The sequence below is a fragment of the Felis catus genome, chromosome D3 (genome assembly GCF_018350175.1).
Source record: "Felis catus isolate Fca126 chromosome D3, F.catus_Fca126_mat1.0, whole genome shotgun sequence".
NCBI classification, from domain to species: domain Eukaryota; kingdom Metazoa; phylum Chordata; class Mammalia; order Carnivora; family Felidae; genus Felis; species Felis catus.
This window is the reverse complement of record NC_058379.1, coordinates 86,542,148-86,563,919: the sequence shown is the minus strand read 5'-3', so window position 1 is coordinate 86,563,919 and position 21,772 is coordinate 86,542,148. Positions and strand designations below refer to the sequence as shown.

At 36.7% G+C, this 21,772-nt stretch overlaps 1 protein-coding gene across 6 annotated transcripts in view; it reads left to right on the top strand.

The window, feature by feature from the left end:
* The window catches only part of RTTN (rotatin), a 163,832-nt gene that overhangs the window by 23,517 nt on the left and 118,543 nt on the right, over positions 1–21,772 (top strand). For all 6 annotated transcript variants that reach the window (XM_045041165.1, XM_045041164.1, XM_011288133.4 and 3 more), the window contains 4 exons: positions 4,650–4,820; positions 9,935–10,147; positions 11,354–11,466; positions 13,651–13,777. In XM_045041165.1, the coding sequence (XP_044897100.1) occupies positions 4,650–4,820; positions 9,935–10,147; positions 11,354–11,466; positions 13,651–13,777 (624 nt within the window). The remainder of the gene's footprint in view (positions 1–4,649; positions 4,821–9,934; positions 10,148–11,353; positions 11,467–13,650; positions 13,778–21,772) is intronic.

Genomic DNA, 21,772 nt, shown 5'->3' with positions numbered 1-21,772 from the left:
GGATGCTTAATTGACTGAGCCTCCCAGGTGCCCCAAGATTTCATTCTTTTTGATCACCAAGTATTATTCCATTGTGTGTGTATATATGTGTGTGTGTATATATATATATATATATATATATATATATATATATACACCACATTTTCTTTATCCATTCATCAGTCTATAGGCATTTGGACTCTTTCCATACTTTGGCTATTGTTGATAGTGCTGCTATAAACATTGGGGTGCATGTGCCCCTTTGAATAAGCATTCCTGTGTCCTTTGGATAAATGCCTAGTAGTACAATTGCTGGGTTGTAGGGTAGTTCTATTTTTAATTTTTTTGAGGAATTTCCATACTGTTTTCCAGAGTGGCTGCACCAGTTTGAATTCCCACCCACAAAGCACAAGGGTTCCTCTTTGCATCCTCGCTAACATCTGTTGTTGCCTGAATTGTTAATTTTAGCCATTCTGACAGGTGTGAGGTGGTATCTCATGGTGGTTTTGATTTGTATTTCCCTGATGATGAGTGATGTTGGGCATCTTTTTATGTGTCTGTTACCCATCTGGATGTCTTCTTTGGAGAAGTGTCTATTCATGCCTTTTGCCCATTTCTTCACTGGATTATTTGTTTTTTGGATGTTGAGTTTGGTAAGTTCTTTATAGATTTGGATACTAATCCTTTATCTGATATGTCATTTGCAAATTCTTCTCCCATTCTGTCGGTTGCCTTTCAGTTTTGCTGATTATCTCCTTTGCTGTGCAGAAGCTTTTAATTTTGATGAGATCCCAATATTTCATTTTTGCTTTTATTTCTGTTGCCTCTGGAGACATGTCAAGTAAGAAGTTGCTGTGGCAGAGGTCAAAGAGGTTGTTGCCTGATTTCTCCTCGAGGATTTTGATGGCTTCCTGTCTTACATTTAGGTCTTTCATCCATTTTGAGTTTATTTTTGTGTACGGTGTAAGAAAGTGTCCAGGTTCATATTTCTGCATGTTGCTGTCCAGTTTTCCTAGCATCATTGGCTGAAGAGACCATCTTTTTTTCCATTGGATATTCTTTCATGCTTTGTCAAAGATCAGTTGGCCATACATTTGTGGGTCCATTTCTGGGTTCTCTGTTCTGTTTCATTGATCTCTGGGTCTGTTTTGGTGCCAGTACCATACTGTCTTGATGATTATAGCTTTGTAATACAGCTTGAAGTCTGGAATTGTGATGGCTGCGGCTTTAGTTTTCTTTTTCAGGATTGCTTTGGCTATTCATGGTCTTTTCTGGTTCCATACAAATTTTAGAGTTGTTTGTTCTAGCTCTGTGAAGAATGCTGGTGTTATTTTGATAGGTATTGCACAAGCCTGATTATTGTAGTACTTTCTTTTTATACTATTTTGAGAAGCACTCAATTCATCTTTGGACTCATTAAGGTTATTTGTAACAGTTTCACAAGAAAATAGACTTTTTAGAAAAAGCTCTATAATACTGAGATCTTCAATTAATGTTCATGAATTTAAATTATAAATTGTCAAAGTTAATGTTGAATAACATATATTGTTTGTAGGTGTATAAAAGTAGTATTTTAATGGAGAAGTGCTAGGTGGGAGAATTGTCTGTCAATATTAATACTGTTACTGTGTTTCTAGTTTGTTTTCTTTGGGCTAGTAGTTATTAATATAATGGCCTCTGGTTTAAATTTTATTAATTTTTAGTTTTATTTTCTTGGGATTAGAGAAGATAGCCTTAAATATATACTGAATTTTTCATTGTGGGTGAATAAATAGTTTTTGCCAGTGTTTCTTGGAAACATGAGGAGTTGTAGTCTTTGAAATGATCAAAGTTTATATCTACTTATTTATAAATTAAGTTAAAAATGACTGGGCTAGAACCTGTTCAACCATCTTTGTTTCAGTAACAGATTTTGCTTGATATTGTTTGTTTTTCAGACTACAAAGACTCAATTCATATTGGGTCTTTACTCTTAATTATGCATTTCATCAAGAGAAAATAACCCCCTTTATCCAATTTTTTTGCCCCTAATTATTCATTATTCATACTTCATAGATTTTGCTCATATTTTTTTTTTTAATTTTTTTTTCAACGTTTATTTATTTTTGGGACAGAGAGAGACAGAGCATGAATGGGGGAGGGGCAGAGAGAGAGGGAGACACAGAATCGGAAACAGGCTCCAGGCTCTGAGCCATCAGCCCAGAGCCTGATGCGGGGCTTGAACTCACGGACCGCGAGATCGTGACCTGGCTGAAGTCGGACGCTTAACCAACTGCGCCACCCAGGCGCCCCAGATTTTGCTCATATTTTACTACACATTTAATTTTTAACCTTTTATGTGCAAAGATAAAGATGTCCTTTTATTTTTATTTTTTATTTAAAAAAAATTTTTAAGATGTCTTTTTTTAAATATGTGTCAATTATTAATTTTGTTTTTTTCCTTCAACATGAAATCTTATTTGATTTATAGGAAAATTTAAACACTTTTTTTGAGTGAGTGAATGAGAGAGAGAGAGAGAGAGAGAGAGAGAGAGAGAGAGGATGAGCAGAGGAGGGAGAGAAGGGGAGAGAAAGAATGTTAAGCAGGCTCCATGCTCGTTGTGGAGCCTGACACGAGGTTTGATCCTACTACCCTGGGATCATGACCTGAGCTGAAATCAAGAACTGGACCCTTACCCAACTGAGCCACCCAGGCGCCCCCACTTTAATCCTTTTTGAGTGTATAATTCAGTGGCATTACATATGTTTACATTGTTGTACAATCATTACCATTTTCTATCGCCAAAAGTTTTCTGTTATCTCAAATGGAAACTCTGTACCCACTAAACAATAACTCCTTTTCCCCCTTTCCCTGGGCCCCAGGTAACTTCTATCCTGCGTTTTTCTTTATGAATTTGACTGTTGTAGACACCTCGCATAAGTGTAATGAATCATTCAATATTAGTCTTTCTGTATCTGGCTTATTTTACTTAGCATGATGTTTTTCAAGGCTCATTCATGTGTCATGTGCCAGAATTTCATTCCTTTTTAAGGCTGAATGACATTTCACTGTACATGCAGACAGCATACCACATTTTGTTTATCTGTTCGTATGTTGATTGACACTTTTCCAACTTTTGGCTGTTGTGAACAATGTTTCTGTGAACATTAATGTATAAGTATGTGTTTGAGTCCCTGCTTTCGATTCTTGTAGGTCTGTTACCCAGAAATGAAACTGCAAGATCATATAGTGATTCTGTGTTTAATTTTTGAGGAACTGCCATATTGTTTCCATAGTAATGGCGCCATTTTACATCCTTACCAGCAAGTCACAGAGGTTCCAGTTTCTCTGCATCACCAACACTTAATATTTGTCTTTTTTTTTTGTTTTGTTTCAAGTTTTTATTTAAATTTTAGATAGTTAACATATAGTGTAATACTGGTTTCAGGAGTAGAATTTAATGATTCATCACTTACATGTAACACCCAGTCCTCACCCAACAAGTGCCTTCCCATTTAACCCATCCCCCCCTTCAGCAACCCTCAGTTTGTTCTCTATTGTGAAGAGTCTCTTATGGTTTGCCTCCCTCTCTCTCTCTCTTTTTTTTTCCTTCCCCTGTGTTCATTTGTTTTGTTTCTTAAATTCCACATGTGAGTGAAATCACATGGTGTTTGCTTTTCTCTGGCTGACTTACTTACCTTTGCGTAACACACTCCAGCTCCACTCATGTTAATAGCCATCCTAATGGGGGTGAAGCAGGATCTCACTGTAGCTTTGATCTTTTATATAATTTTTTTAGGCCTCATACCTTTTAGTTTGCTTCCAGTATATTCATCCTTGAATGAAAAAATTTCTGGCATCCATTTTTATCCTTAGTTTACAGAGTATTTCCTGTTTTTGTTTTCATATATCCTCAGTGGAAAGGTGAGAGTGAGGTCTCCAGTGCTCTTTTGTTCTGTCTTAGTGATGCTGTCCTTTTACCAGCTAGTTTATGGGGGAATGTCAGCACATAGAAGATGTATTTTGGTCTCTATCATTATTGATTTGCAAGTTAGCTTTCTCTTTGTAGTTTATGTATGTCTTTCAATTTAAGGGATATAACTTCTAGTTAAGTAGTAACTTACCTAGAAGTTTCTGATGGCAGAACATTTGCCTTGAAACAACCTTTTTTACGTGAAGAGAGAACTCATAGGATTTGCTGTTTAATTGTTTTGTAATTATATGACTTTCCCTGTCACATTTCTTTAGTAATTTTAGGATCAATTTGAGGGCAGGGATGTCTCTTGTAGTAATGCATTTCCTGCCCACTATACCTGCCACTGTGTTAAGTATACAGTAGGCCTAATAAATACTTTGTGAGAGATTTACATGCTGATTTTGAACTTGTAACAATTAAGTATTAGAAACTAGGAGGAATTTATGCTTCATTAAACTTTATTTGTATTCATTATTACAATTCATATTAAATATGTAAATATTGTTAGTTTAGAAAACTTTAGGTGTGCCTATTATGCACTGGTAGTATTTTAAATTATTTCAGCAGGTATTGATTATTCTTATAGGGAGGAAGAAGTTTTTGTTTGGGTTTGTTTTGTTATTTGTCATACTATTGTAAATTATTCTCCATGAAATTTTCCATACTGGCTCCTGAAATTGGTTGTTCTCCCATCTCGTGTTTAAATGTCTGCAGAAAGAGAAGCTGCTCATGGTGCTGGCATCCCTGGGAGATGCCATGTGCTACCATAAAAGTGGTGCCAGTTCAGACCAGCCGGAGGCGGTGCTGGTGCATCACCGGATGGCCTTTGTGAGCACTTCTCTGTTCGCGGTCCGAGTCCTGCAGGCGCTTCTCCCTGTTGAAAAGGTGAGGGTGGTAATGTTCCTTGTGGTTTATTGAATGTTACAAGTAAGTGTTCAGTCGTAAATTTCCTGTGATCATTTCATGATTTCTAATGATATTAGAAAGGTAGTAATTGAGAAAGACTAACATGTTTGAATAGTTTTGACAAGTCATTTGATAGAAAAAAAATTACTTCTAAAAAAAAATTCCTTTTTAGGTAACTTCTTAAAATTGTGGTGTAACATGTTTAGAAAAGTACACCGTTCAGTGCATTTTTACAATGCACTGTATTAAAGTGTTTAAAAAGTGACCACCACCCCAGAACATGAAATACAATGTTACCAGCATTTCAGAAGTCCCTTCCCATCAGTTACCTCTCATTCCTTTCTCCAAGCGGAACTTTCTTTCTGACTTCTGTCACTATCAATCAGTTTGTCTGTTTTTCAACATTACGTGAATGGAGTTATAAGGTATGTACTTGCTCAAGACTTTTTTTTTTGAGATTCATCACTTTTGTTGCTTGTAGCAGTTGTTTGTTATATAACTGTATGTTAAAGATGATTTTAGTAGGTGTACATATTTCTTTTAAATCATTTCATGACGGGTTTTTTAAAGTTTATTTGTTTTGAGAGAGAGAGAAAGAGAGTAGGGGAGGGGCAGAGAGAGAGGGAGACAAAGAATCTGAAGCAGGTTCCAGGCTCTGAGCTGTCAGCACAGAACCCAATGCCGGGCTCAAACTCACAAACCCTTAGATCATAACCTGAGCCAAAGTCAGACGCTTAACCAACTGAGCCACCCAGGCGCCCCATGACTGTATTTTTAAATAGAGGTTACATCTCTGAATTTGAATGTTAGTTGTAAAACATCTCAAATTATTCATGCACACATATTTTATAGTGTACTTACTGCAAAAAGAAAGGTGTGGCATGTTTTAGTGAAGGTATAGGAGAAATTACTGCAACTAAAGAACTATTTCCTATGCCTTTTGATGTCCTTTGTTATAGACATTTGCCCTTTTGTTTTCTAGAATTCTGTATAGTATATAAACTCCCATATTTTTCATAATACATATGCAATATATTACCAAGTCACCTGGAAAAATAAGAACAAAACATTAAATTTTAAATTTAGTATTTTGCTTTAGGAAAAAGAGCATCACTCTATTAATTTTAATTTTTACCTTTTATTCATTAGTCATTATGTTTCTAAAGAAATTTTCTGTTTTGAAGAAATTTGCCAATGTCTAAGCATTATGAATTGAAGAATTCCAGTCATATAAGACTATAATTGCATTTAAGATGTGGATGTCTCACTTTATGTAATAATATATAGCTGAAAAGTTAGTAGTGCTACATTAGCTTGTTACTAAGTATTACAAATGATCAATTTATCTATAGTATTGATGTAAAACATCAATTATACCATATAATTTTATTTATTGCTTTTTGACTATAGATTTTTTTTCATCTCTGTACTTATTTGGATGGGAATCAATTAAAGTAGAAATCAAAAATGTTTTATTTTGAGTTACTTCAGTTTTAGAATAATATAAAGCCTCTGTGTGTGTGTTAGTTTTTGAAGTTAGTTCTTTTTTTATTTATTAGTTTTTGTTTTTGAAGGCAAGTCACTATCTGTCAATTTGGTACCTTTCTTAAATACATAAATTGGCATTTCGTTAGAATAGTAAATCAGGCCATGGAGGAGACTGTGATTAAGGTATTCATTTATAGATGGTTATAATTGCTTTCATTAATAAAATAAGAACTTTAAAATGAGATGCAGACAAAAATCCTATTCCATTGCTGTTAAATTTCTTTTGGTTCATGATTATGCTGCCCTCTGCCTGTTGCTGGCTCACCAATAATTGAAATGGAGGTTGGATTCTGAAACTTTCAACCTGGAAAGTGGTTTTTAAATATTTGAGTTACCACCTGCCAAATATGTAAATTGGAAGTTGGAAAATGATAATGTGAATCTTTGTAGAGATTTCTTGGATTTGAAATTTGGACAAGATGACCTTGAAGGCCTTTTTGAAATGGATAATAATTGGTTCAAAAAGATTTTGAAAAATACCTATCAACAGGTTAAAATGATGAATTGGTAATCTTATGAAAAATGATCTGGTTGGATAAATCAATTTGGTAAAAATTAAGAGCTAAAAATACTGGCCCTGTGCTCGAAGCAGCATCCAGAACATCGTAGGAAACTCTGGCTCTTTCTAAGCCAGCAGCCTGGGGATGCAGAAGAATTTATACCATAAGCCTTTGATTTTTTCACTGAGATATATATATCCCTAATAATTTGCTAAAGCTCATAGATTCAGAGCAGCACTTCTTAAAGTGTAATGTGCAAACAGATCACCTAGAGATCTCGTTAATGACATCTTGCATATTCTGATCCATTAGTTCTGCCGTTCTCACAAGCCCTTGGATGAGGCCGTGCCTGCTCGGAGTGGGAAGGTTCAGAGAAAGCAATGTTATATCCCTCCTATCCCCCCACCCCACCTGACTCCAGCCCTCGAGATAGTATTGTTGATTCTTTTTATCTAATAGTGGTGATGGATTTGCCCTGAAGTGGCTTCACTTTTAGTTCTGACTGACAGGCGAATAATGCTGATAAATGTAGGATGGCGGTCTTCAGTCTGTTGACTGTGATCAGTCCGCTGGACTCTGCCAGGATTCAACCTGAGATTGGAGCATGGTGCTTTGAGTTGCTGAGATGAAGTTTCATGTGTAGGTATGGAGAGTGAAGATGTCAGAATTTCTTAGTGATGGGGTGAAAAGAAAGAAAGGAAATTAGTATTTATTACATGAGTGAGATCTGCTAAACACCTGCTTGGTGCTGAATTCTCACATCAGCTGTTCTTACTTTTCTGACTAGAGTCAGAGAAAGCTCTTTTTAAACTAGAACACAGCACCTTTGGAGTTAGATCCGTGAGGCTTTAATATCTTAGCGCAGTGCCCAACTCCCAGTCTCCTTTGCTAATTCTTCTTTCTCTCTAACCTTTGAAAGGAATAGAAACCCAGGACTGACCCATTTGTGGTCTTTAAACAGCATCTGTTTGCCGACACCTCCTCGACTCATAGTTCCAGACCACATGTGTCACCTGAAGCACAAACTCGTAGATTCAACATCCTTTTTGACATCTTCACTTGGGTGATGATCGATGTTTCCATCATCACGTGTCTCAACCCTAATTCTTCACTTCTCTGGTCTTTCTACGGTCTTGCCTCTCTGGGTGGATAGCACCTTCGTTCTTCTGGTTGATTGTTGATCAGGCAGAACACTTAGAGTCATCCTTGATTCCTGTCTTTCACGTACACCTGGATCCAGTCCCTCCACAAAATGTCTCATTTCTTCCTTGACATCTGTCTGGAGTCTGAACCCCTCTTGCTGTTCGCACCGTTGTTACCTGAGTTCGAGGCACCTTTCTTGCCTAGGTTGTTGCAGCAGCTTCCTCATCTGTCTCTCACTTCCACCCTTGCCCTTTTCCGTCTGTTCCTGTAGGCTGCTCTTGATACTTGCTTGAAATTTCCCAGTGCTTCCCCAGGGGCAAGTCTTAAGATGACCCAGAGCCCTGCCTGATGTGTTCACCAGTGCCCTCAACCCCATCCCTCAGTGGTAACTGCACTGGCCTCCTTGTCTCTGGGCCTTTGTACTTGGAGTTCACTCTTCTATGGGTGCTTTTCTGCCAGAGATTCAAATGCCACCCTATCAGAGAGGCCTTCCCTGCTGCTCTAGAGTGTAGCACTTCCCCCCCCCAGGTTGCTGTTCCTCTCCATCTTTCCCATCTCTTGTTGTTGTTGTTTTCTGCCTTAGCACTTGCTGGCCACACCTGCTGTCTTATGAAATATATCGATTTACTCTGCCTTCTCTACTGGAATGTTCCCTTCGTGAGGGTGGAGGTTCTGTTTGTTTCCTGCTGTGCCTCCAGGGTCTGGAATGACTCCTGGCATACTGTAGGGGAACATAGTAGGGGCCCAGCAAGTATTTGCTGAGTGAGCAAACCATAGGTGAGCAGATAATCTAGTTTGCCTCTCTTTTTCCCCCCTAAGAGAGTTCTTCACAGAATCATGAAATTTCTCTTGATTTTCTAATAGCTGCTGTCTTAATAGGGCTTTATTTCATGATTACATAGAACTAAAAATTTGATTCCTATAGTTTCTGATGTTTATTTGGCAACTTTATTTGATTTTAGAAGCATCATTTAGCTGATTTAGCCCTTAATGTTAGATTTTCAGGCAGTTAATAATTATTCTTAAAATAGGATATGCATGAAATAAATGGTGACCAAGCCTGCCCTTTAATAAAGACAGCATTTCAGCCAAAGTAATAGGCTATGCCAAAAGATTTTCTCCAAACATTGAATTTTGAATCCTTTTTGTTTCCTTCATTCATAGAATCCTATCACCAAACTAGAATCATTAAAAAACAGAACCCAAAGAAACAGTTCTTTCAATTTTAAATCAATTGTTTTAAGGTTACAAAATGTATAATATTTCATTTGGGCATGTTAATTTTATACTAATTAAGGGTCACTCTTCTCTGAGTGTTTTAGAACTATGTAATTGTTGTTGAATTTCTCCTTTCCCCTCTGAAATATGAACTAAACAAAAAATCAATTTCTGTTCAAATCAATCTATAGTTGTGTTTGATTTAGTGTTATTCAATTCAATATGTAGTTAATAAGCCCTGGGTTATTCAGCTTCAGTGGAGAAGTGCTCTTGTTTTCAGGACTTTATTGCATTATTCTGCAGATTTATGTGCACAGCATGAAATACTTAGATCAGAAAGCCTCCTGCCTTCAGTTTAGTAGCAGAGATATAAACAAGGTTCACGGCCTGGGGGGTGGGGAGAGGGACTCTGGTTGTTGGTTTGGGGAAGAAGGAACTATCCTGTGTGCCAGGCTTTTGGAAAGAGTTGAAATTTGGACTTGAGTTGTTTTGAGCAGAGAAAAATTACATTGAACGAGACATAGAAGCGAATGGTGTGTTAAGGAATAGAATTTTCTTTGGAGAAGCATAGACTTTGTGATAGACAATGATATAAATAAAAAGTTGAGCTAGCTATATTAAAATCATAGTCTACCATATTTTTCTAAAAACAATTTTTAACTTTTTTTTTTTTTATTCGTTAAGGCAAGCCACTTTTTACCAGAGCCTTTGTCAGCAGCATTATTTTTAGTTTCTTTGGACATGCCTATTTCTTTGGAATATCCAAATATTCACGAAGCTGTTGTGGCATATTTGGAACAGCTGAATTCTGAAAACTACAGTATTTATAAACGAACTGCGGAGGCTGTTTATTCAATCGAATGTACCTGTAACTTCCTGTCTGATATTGGGAAGGAGGTAAAAAGTTCTGTTAATGTCTTTTAAATATTCTTTTGATAAAATATTTAGAAAACATAACCTATACTTTCAAACTGATGGACATATAACAATTGAATATTGGAGGTGAGATACTTTATTATTGAGCGTTCATTTTTCAGATCAAGGTAAGTATATGATTTGTGTAAAGGTAAAATAAAGACTTTAGGATAATGATTGGTGTGTATTGATGAGACCCATTGGTTTTTGAAAAGGCAGTAATTATTATCAATGTCTTAATATTGAATAGAGAGTTCCTTTTTGAAGTGACTTACTGTGTGTGAACAGTGACAATTGACATAAACAACTATAAGGGCCATTTTAGTGCTTTCTGTAGACATATTTTTCCTTTAATATTTCATAGACTTATTACATACACAAAGAGCCTGATTTTTTATTAAATACAATAATGAGGTAGATTGTAAGGTAGAATGACTTTAGGTGCAGTGTTATAGCAAAGATTATGTATTGTTATTTATCCCTTTTAGAGATACTTTTAGGATATTTAGTATGTTGTCAGTAAAGGGGTTTATGAGTCTTAAAATAGACACTGACTATAATAGTTGTTTACTGTTTGGAAGTACCAAAATGGGTCCTGAAGATCTAAAAAATTAGGAAATAAATTTTTATTCTTTTTGTTTCCTACAGCGGAAGCTAGCTCAACCTCTTAGTTCTAATTTTCCTTTATTTACCTGTTATATTTTCCTTTTGTTTTGCCATATCTCACTGCTGCTGGCTTCTTGTTTCTTCCGTGATAGAAGTTCAGATTGTCAAATTATTTCCGTGATATTCTGCATGGTCAGTTAATCGTGATGTGTTGGTTGTCCTTTATGTTTGTAGAAGTGGTCAGCATGTAGAAGGGGGAGTGGATCATAAAATACACAAGTCCTGCTTTGAGTCTACAGTTAGTAGGGAGATAGGGCTACAAACTGTCAAAGAACGTGGCCACTCGATTGTAACTTTAAGCCTACTTGGAAGTGAAAAATAGTCTCTTGTGGCATTTAGCTAGGAATTCTCCCCCCTAAGCTGACATTTTTAGTTTGCTTGTTAGGAAAGTGGACTTAAGCAAATGTGAACAGTCTCAGGGTCTTTGAATGATCTAATTTCTTGAAGTTGCTTAGTTAGCTGTTGAGAATTCTACTGTACATGAACTTGACATTTACTGTTCCCTTCTGCTGTTTTTTTTAGGGAGAGAAGAATCTCTTAGAATTAGTGGAGCTGGCAGACCAAGCCTTGCGAAGCTTTTCCTATCATCAGCATTTCCCCCTAATAAAGGAAATCATCTGCATGTGTTCAAAGATGTAATACTCACTTTCTTGATATGATTATGTTATTATAGGATATATTGTGTGTGTGTGCACTTAGGAACAATGAAAAAAGAACTGGCCTTAATTTTTACTGTTTTTTAATTAAAATTGTTTTTATGTATGTTTGACCTCTGAACTGTATATGTATAGCTGCATTAGGGCAGTTAACTATTTTATAGGGTAAACTTTAAAAATACCATGCCTATAATCAAAATGAATTATCCCTGGATTTTTATACATTTGTTTTGGTGTCCATCCAAACCAAGTATTCAAGCATATTTGTTTATTTGTCTCTAAAGTTTTGATTAATAACTTAAAATGAGGGTTTTTAAATGTAAGTTTCATTGCTTCCTACTGTTTTCCTATATGGATTTTTAGAATGCGTCATGCACTGTTTAATTTATTTTGAAGACATTGGAGCAGATTCCTATTTAGAATTTAGGGTCTTCATTGCTTTTGGAAGGAGTAAATTCCATGATGATAAATATTGATTAAGTATGGGATTTATTTATTTATTTATTACCTCACATAGTCACTATGTTTGTGTGTGTGTGTGTGTGGTAAGAACATTTAAGATCTGTTTTCTTAACAAGTATCAAGGATACAGTACAGTATTATTAACTCTAGTCCTCATAGAGTACATTAGATCTCCAGAATGTATTCATTCTGAATAACTGAAACTTTGTACCTTTTGAACAACATCTCCCTATTTCTCCTATTCCTCAGTCCCTGGTCACCACCATTCTACTCTCTGCTTCTATGAGTTTGACTTCTTTAGATTACACACATAAATGAGATTATGCCATGTATTTGCCTTTTCTGTACCTGGCTTAAGTTACTTAGCCTAATGGACTCCTGCTTCATCTGTGTTGTCACAAATGATAGGATTTCCTTTTTTTTTTTTTAAAGTTGAATAATGTTCCATTGTATATATACACCACATTTTCTTTACTTGTGTATCCATTAATGGACACTTGAGTTGTTTCCATATATGGTTACCCTTGAACGATACAGGTTTGAACTGCGAGGGTAATGCAGATTTTTTTCTTTTTTCTTTTTTTTTAAATGTTTTATTTATTCTTGAGAGAGAGAGAGAGAGAGAGAGAGAGAGAGAGAGAGAGCATGAGTGAGGAAGGGGCAGAGAGAGAGGGAGACACAGAATCCGAAGCAGACTCCAGGCTCCGAGCTGTGAGCACAGAGCCCTATGTGGGGCTCGGACTCACAAGCTGTGAGATCATGACTTGAGCCGAAGTCGGATGCTTAACCGACTGAGCCACCCAGGCGCCCCAGATTTTTTTCAATAAATATGTGTATACTACTGTAAATGTCTTTTCCCTTATGATTGTTCAAACTTTTTTTCCTCTAGCTTACTTTATTATAAGAGTACAATGTATAATGCATATAACGTACAAAATATGTATTATTGGCTGTTAAAATTATTGGGAAGGTTTCTGGTCAACAGTAAGCTATTAGTAGTTAAGTTTTTGGGGAGTCAGAAGTTATACATGGATTTTTAACTGCATAGAGGTTGGTGCCCCTAACCCTTGTGTTGTTCAGAGATCGACTGTATTGGCTGTTATGAGTAATACTAGGATGAACATGGGAGAACAGATATTTCTTTGCGATACTGATTTCATTTCCTTTGGATTCATAATGAGAAGTGGGATTGATGGATCATATAGTAGTTCTATTTTTAATTTTGAGGAAACACTGTACTGTTTTCCATAATGGCTGTATCAGTTTACATTCCAAATATGGGTTTTTAAAGACTTGTATGGGTACTTTAAAAAAATATATTTTTTGATATTTATTTTTGAGAGAGAGAAAGACAGAACATGAGCAGAGGAGGAGCAGAGAGAGGGAGACACAATCTGAAGCAGACTCTGAGGTGTCAGCACAGGGCCTGATGTGGGGCTTGAACTCACGAACCGTGAGATCACAACCGGAGCTGAAGTCGGACGCTTAACCAATTGAGCCACCCAGGCACCCCTTGGGTACTTTTTAAGAGAATATTTTCTGCCTTGAAACAAGTGCTTGGATAGATATTAATATTGGGTTAGTTACATAAGATCCCACTTGGAGGAACTGGAGTAGGAAGAAACCCTTTCCAATATTCTTTTCAATCTCTTTAGTAACTCGCTCACCTTAGATGTCTTGGATGTTTTACCTTTTTACCAGCTGGAAATCTGCACAGGCCAGTCCATTACTTCAAGGAGAAAGTCAGAAGGTGTTTCTTCGAATGTTATCTCACCCATTACTGCAAGTGAAAGTTGAAACTTACAACTGCTGTTTGGAAATTATTAAGGTGGGTTTTTGGGGTTTGTTTTGTTTTGTTTTTGGTGGGGAGAGCAAATAGTGGGTTTTCTTTCTTTCTTTCTTTCTTTCTTTCTTTCTTTCTTTCTTTCTTTCTTTCTTTCTTTTTCTTTTTTAAATAGCATTTTATTTTTCTTTTAAAGTAGGCTCCATGCCCAATGTGAGGCTTGAACTTATAACCCTGATATCAAGAGTCGCATGTTCTATCTGCTGAGCCAGCTGGGCGCCACTGGGTTCTCTTACTAAAAATCTAAAATTAGGGAGGTGCCTGGATGGCTCAGTTGGTTAAACATCTGGCTTCAGCTCAGATCATGGTCTCACAATTTGTGAGTTTGAGCCCAGCGCCGGGCTCTGTGCTGACAGCTCAGAGCCTGGAGGCAGCTTCAGATTCTGTGTCTCCCTCTGTCTCTGCTCCTCCTCTGTTTGCACTCTGTGTCTCTCTGAAAAATAAATAAACATTAAAAAAAAGCCAAAACTCTAAAATTAGGGACGCCTGGGTGGCTCAGCCGCTTAATCCTCCAACTCTTGATTTTGGCTCCAGTCATGATCTTACAGTTTTTGAGTTTGAACCCCACACCGTGCTCCACACTGACAGTGTGGAGCCTTCTTGGGATTTTCAATCTTTCTCCCTCTCTCTCTGCCCTCCCCCACTCTCTTTTTCTCTCTCTTCTCTGTCAAAAATGAATTAAAAAACTAAACAACTCTGTAGAAAAAGCATTTGATAAAATACAGCATCCTTTCTTGATAAAAACCCTCAAAAAAGTAGGGATAGAAAGATTGTACCTCAAGATCATAAAGGCCATTTATGAAAGACCTACCACTAATATCATCCTCAATGGGGAAAAACCTCGAGCTTTCCCCTTAAGGTCGGGAACATGACAAAGATGTTCCCTCTCACCATTGTTATTCAAGTGGTGGTGAATAGGGCTGGAAGCCCTAGCCTCAGCAATCAGATAACAAAGAAATAAAAGGCATCCATATTGGCACAGAGAAAGTCAACCTTTAGCTCTGCAGACGACCTGATACTCTGTGTGGAAAACCCAAAGACTTCACTAAGAAACTGCTAGAACTGATACATGAATTCAGCAAAGTCGCAGGATATAAAATCAATGCATAGAAATTGGTTGCATTTCTATACACCAATAATGAAGCAGCACAAAGAGAAATCAAGGAATTGATCCCATTTACAATTGTACCAAAACCCATAAAATACCTAGGAATAAACCAAGCCAAAGAGGTGAAAAATCTATATATTGAAACTCTAGAAAGCTTATGAAAGAAATTGAAGAAGACACACCCCAAAAAATGGAAAAATATTCCATGCTCCTGGATTGGAAGAACAAATATTGTTAAAATGTCGATACTACCCAAAGCAATCTACATATTTGGTGTAATCCCTATTAAAATAACACCAGCATTCTTCACAGAGCTAGAACAAACAATCCTAAAATTTGTCTGGAACCAGAAGGGACCCCAAATAGCCAAAGCATTCCTGAAAAAGAAAACCAAAGCTGTAGGCATCACAATTCCAGACTTCAAAGATGTAATCATCAAGACAGTATGATAATGGCACAAAAACAGATCAATGGAACAGAATAGAGAACCCAGAAATGGACTCACAAATGTATGACCAACTAATCTTTGACAAAGCAGGAAAGAATATCCAATGGAAAAAAGATGGTCTCCTCAGCAAATGGTGTCGGGAAAACTGGACAGCGACATGCAGAATGAACTTGAACCACTTTCTGATACCACACACAAAAATAAAGTCAAAATGGATGAAAGACTTAAATGTAAGGAAACCAACAAAATCCTGGAGGAGAAAACAAGCTACTTTGACCCCTTTGACCTTGGCCACAGCAACTTCTTAACATGTCTCTGGAGGCAAGGGAAATAAAAGTAAAAATGAAATATTGAGACCTTGTCAAGTTTAAAAGCACAGCGAAGGAAACAATCAGCAAAACTAGAAGGCAACCAATGGAATGGAATTTGCAAATGATATATCAGATAAAGGGTTAGTATCCAAAATCTATAAAGAACTTATTAAACTCAACACCCAAAAAACAATCCAGTGAAGAAATGGGCAAAAGCATATATAGACACTTTTCCAAAGAAGAAATCCAGATGGCTAATAGACATATGAAAAGATGCTCAACATCACTCATCATCAGGGAAATATGAATCAAAACCACCATTAGATACCATCCTACAGTCATCAGAATGGCTGAAATTAACCACTCACGCAACAACAGATATTGGTGAGGATGCAGAGAAAAAGGATCTCTTTTGCACTGCTGGTGGGAATGCAAACTGGTGCAGCCTCTCTGGAAAACAGTAGAGGTTCTTCAAAATATTAAAAATAGAACTGCCCTACGACCCAGCAATTGCACTACTAGGTAGTTACACAAGGGATACAGGTGTGCTGTTTGAAAGGGCACATGCACCCCAATGTTTATAGCAGCACTGTTGACAATAGCCAAAGTATGGAAAGAGCCCAAATGTCCATCAATGGATGAATGGATAAAGAAGATGTGGTATATATGTACAATGGAGTATTGTCAATCAAAAAGAATGAAATCTTGCCATTTGCAACTATGTGGATGGAACTGGAGGGTATTATGCTAAGCAAAATTAGAGAAAGAGAAGTATCATATAACTTCACTCATATGAGGAATTTAAGATACTAAACAGATGTACATAAGGAAAGGGAAGCAAAAATAATATTAAAACAGAGTGGGACAAAACATAAGAGATTCTTAAATATAGAAAAGAAACAGGGTTGCTGGAGAGGTTGTGGGAGGAAGGATGGGCTAAATGGGTAAGGGGCATTAAGGAATTTACTCCTGAACTCATTGTTGCACTATATGCTACCTAACTTGGATGTGAATTAAACAGTAAATAAATTAATTAAAAGGACATTTATGTTGTGTTAATGATGGAAGTATTGTAAGAAAATGATTTCGATCATGTGTTCAAAAGTGATTTCTATGCTTAGGAAAAAATTTAGGTTATTTGGCTTAAATGTTTTAGTGTTAGCTATAGTACTATTTTTCTTTTGAAGAAAATACTTTCATTTTTAAGTTATAAAATATTTCAGCATAGAGTAGTACATAAAATATTAACTATTTCAATATTGCAAAGAACGCTGTACATAGATCAGTACTGAAAGATACATGTTACTGTGTACTCTTGAAAATGTACTTTTATATTCATCATTCTTGTAAATACTAGCTGGATAAAACAAATGTTTATATTTTGCCAGTTTTGCTTCTAACCCTCTTTTATTCAGAGAAATAAAAATATTAGTTATAACTGAAGCTTCTTTCCTTTTTCCTCTTCTTTCATCCACCAAGACAACCACTCTTACATAATTGGTGTTTGTCCATATATATATTTGTACTATGTATGTATGTCTTTATAAATAATGTATGCAATTGTTTTTTCTGCTTAAAAAAGTATATAATTTCATAGTGTATGTATGTTTTTGCTGCCTTATGGCTTTCATTTAATGGTAGGACTCAGATCTTACCAATTCATTCTTCTTAACTGCTCTTTAGATTGAAAACACTTTTTATTGCTATATATTTAGGTTCAGTCTACTTTTTACTGAAATATTTTTTTCAGTATTTTCATTGACAGTCTGTAACTGTTAGTACATGTGTTTGAAAATGCCTTGATTTTACCTTATTCCTGAATGATAGTTTAGGTGGATAGAGAACTATATAGGTCTATTGCTGTTTTTCCGTAGCACTTTGCCAATAGTGCTTTGTTTGGCTTCTATCATTGTTGAGAAGTCTGCTATCAGTTAAATTATAATTTTCTTTTTTTGTTGTTTACTTGTTTTTAAGATCTTTTCCTTGTCTCCGGTGTTCTACAGTTTCATTACAGTGTGTCTTTGTGTACATTTTTTATTTATCTTGTTTATCACTCTTTAGCCAAAAGACTCATATCTACCTTCATTTCTGGATAATTCTTTTTTTTTTTAATTTTTTTTTTCAAAGTTTTTTATTTGTTTTTGGGACAGAGAGAGACAGAGCATGAACGGGGGAGGGGCAGAGAGAGAGGGAGACACAGAATCGGAAACAGGCTCCAGGCTCTGAGCCATCAGCCCAGAGCCTGATGCGGGGCTCGAACTCACGAACCGCGAGATCGTGACCTGGCTGAAGTTGGACGCTTAACCGACTGCGCCACCCAGGCGCCCCAATTTCTGGATAATTCTTAATCACTGCTGTTTCCTTATCCTTACTGTTCTCTCCAAGTAGAACTCTCATTAGATCTAGGTAGACCTCATTTTACTCTGTGTCTTTTAAGTCCTCTTTCCCATTTTCTGTGTCTTGTTTTGATTTGGTTGGCTGGGATTCCTCAGTGCAGTCATTCAGGATGCTAATTCTTTCCTCACCCATGTCTAATTTGCTTTTTAAAATTTGTAGTAAAATATACATGACACAAAATTTACCATTTAATCATTTATAAGTGTACAGTTAAGTGTCATCAAGTACATTAACATTGTTGTGCAACTGTCTTCATTACCCATCTCCAAAACTTAACTTCCCAAATTGAAAGTCTGTACCCATTAAACAATAACTCCCCACTCTCCCTCCCCCCGGCTCCTGGTAGCCAACATTCTGCTTTCTGTCAGAACGAGACTGCACTAGGTACCTCATATAAGTGGAATCAGTGTTTGCCTTTTTGTGTCTGGTTGGTTTGTTTGTTTTTTTTTTTTTTTTTGAACTTAGCATGATGTCTTCAAGGTTCATTTATGTTACAGCATATATCAGAATTGCATTCCTTTTTAAAGGCTATATAATACTCTGTTGCATGTAAATACCACATTTGTTGACGTGCCACCCTCTGTTCAAGGAGATTTGGGTTGTTTCCCTCTTTTGGCTATTGTGAACAGTGCTTCTTTGAACATGGACATACAGATATCTGTTTGAGTCCCTGCTTTTATTTCTTTTGAGTGTATATCCAGAAGTAGAATTACTGGATCATATGGTAGTTCTATTTTTAATTTTTTGAGGACCTGCCATGCTGTTTTCCATTGTGGCTGCACCATTTTACATCCCTACCAGTAGTGCATAACGCTTCCAGTTTCTCTGCATGGTCCCCAACAGTTGTTATTTTTCTGTTTTTTCTTTTTTAAAATATATATGTATTTTTTAAAGTTTATTTATTTTGAGAGAGAGAAAGCATGCATGTGCGTGTGGGCGAGGGGCAGAGAGAGAGGAAGAGGAAATCCCAGGCAAGCTGCACGCTCAGTGTGTGAAGCCGGACACAGGGCTTGATCCTATGAACCAAGAGATCATAACACAAGCCAAAATCAAGAGTCCAAGGTTTGGATGCTTAACTGACTGAGCCACCCAAGCAAGTGCCCTTGTTTTTTCTTTCTTATAAATAACATCCATCTTTAACTCATCATTGTTGCTTTTAATTTATTCATCGTTTTAGATTTTGCTTATTCCATTTTTCATTACTATACTTTTTTAAAAATATTTTTTAATGTTTATTTATTTTTGAGAGATACAGTACAAGCAGGTGAGGGGCAGAGAAGGAGGGGGACAGAGGACCCGAAGCAGCCTTTACACTGATAGCACAGAGTCTCATGGGGGGTTTGAACTCAGGAACCGTGAGATCATGACCTGAGCTGAAGTTGGAGGCTCAACTAACTGAACCACCCAGGCACCTCTCTTTGCTTCTTTTTTTAACTCATTCTTTTCATAATAGTCTTTCATTTTCTTCTGTTTCTTTGAAAATTTTAAACATACTAATTTTATAATCTTATTTAGATCATTTATTACATCGAATGCTTTCATTTATTATGGCTATTGGATCTCTTTTATGTTGTTGTTTTCAGCCAACCGGTGATGTGATTTTTGATTGTAAGGTTATCTTTGGCAGGTAGTTTATACTTGGGGAATCTTATATTCTGTAGACAGTGGTTTTATAATTACTTCTGCCTTGTTTCCATGGATTTGACAGAGTTGATAAGTACCATAGCCTGGAGGGGCTTGTTAGGAAGTTATATCTTCATTTAATATGTTGAAATACTCATCAAAAGAACCAGTTGAGGGGGAAAGGTAGAGGGTGACAAGTGGCTAATTAGGAGAAGCTAGTGCCTTTGAAAGGTGAAGGCATTGGGATCTAGAATATTGATAGCTAACTGAACTTAGGTGGGCTTAGGTGTAGCAGCAAGTTGAATTGTATATTCTCTTTGAGATTGAGAGTAAGTGGTATTTGCAATGTGTTTGAAATGACTGATATGAGTAGAAGTTTGATATAATCAAATAGAAGGATTTGGGGGTTGCAATGAGAGCCCAGTTGATTGTCTTAATAATCTTGTTAGTGAAACGAATCTTCTTTGCGTAGTTATCTTTGGCTAGCTGTTTGTGGTTTTGGAGAATGTGAACATCTGGATCCATGGAGCATTGTGGTTTTTCCTTGAGGATGGGAGGGAAGGCCTTTGGTGAAAGTAAGCTGAGTAGCTGAAGTGATAGCCCATAGAATCAGAGGAAGTAAAGGCCAGAGGGAAGGAAGTAGTTAGGATTATACACTGGAGGTCACGGGAAATAGTATGTTACAAAGTGTTAAGCAAGGTAGAAACCTGTATTTGTGATTTTAGAAGGAAAACAAGTGAAAGGTAAGTTGAAGTGTTCTGAGATATCGGGCAGGTAATGTTATTGAGATGAGGAGGTCAAGAAGCTGAGCTCCATATGTGTGGGATAGTTCTTACACTCAGAAATTTAGAATAGTGGAATTGGCTTTGATGTTCAGATATTTGAAATGGACTTTAAATAATTCCTTGAAATGCCTTGCCAACCATTATAAAGCTTTGAATTTTATTCTAAATACAGTGAGAAGCTATGAATGATTTTATGCAGGAAATTGATTTGATCTGATTACCTTTTTTAAAAAGATCACTCTTCCTATTGTGTGGAGAATCAATTGTCAGGGGTCAAGAGTGGAAGCCAAAAGGCCAATTCCACTGTAGTGGCCCCAGTGAGATACGATGATGTGGTGGAGATGCTGGGAAGAAAATGAATTCAGGATACATAATGGATGTAGAGCTGGTTGGTCTACTGGTAATGGGAGTAGGGTATAGAAAGCATCAAGGAGGAGTTCTAGGGTTTGGGATTTAGTAATTGGATTGATCATATTGTCCCCAGTGTTGGATTGTGGGTTGGATAGAATTATTTTGAATGTGTTAAATTTGAGATGCCTTTTTACATGTAAGTGGAGATGCTAAGTAGATGGTTGAATATAATAATAATAATAATAATAATAATAATAATAATAATGCCAGTTATATGATGGTGGCAATAATAGTGATAACAACTAACATTTATTCTGTATATCAGGTACTTTTATAAATGTATTCCCTACTTAATCTTCATAACACTATAAGGTATGTATTCTCTCTTGAAAAAACAGAGATGCTATGAACTTGTCCAAGGTCTAGAAGTAGTAAAACTGGACTTTGAACCCAGACAGTCTGACTCCTAAACTCCATTCTTAAGCTTTGCACCAAACTGTCTCTGGAGTGTGGAGCCCAGACTAGCTGTAAAATTTTGAGTCATCAGCACAGAGATGGTGCTGAAAGCCACAAGGCCAAGTTGGGTCATCTGGTGAGAGACTGGGGAGAGGCCATCTAGGGTCTAACCAGATGGAAGGTGGGCACAGCAGGAGCCAGCAATAGAAATATAGAAGTGTCTGAGAGGAGAGGGGAGTATGGTATCCTGGGCGGAGTCAAATGACAACAGAGATGTGTGTATATGTACGTATGTGTATGTATAACTTTTTGACCTCTGAATTACTGGTAGTGGTTAGGAAGTAGAATTTTGCAGAGCAAAGAAAATTTCATTTCTGAGAGTCACTGTGGATTTTATGTTTACCTTTTTATATTGTATTTAAATTCTGTTAATATTTCAGGGAGCTTTTTCCCCCTCTGTCATCTTAGGCAGTCCCTAAGAAAATAGTGTTCTCTAGCTCC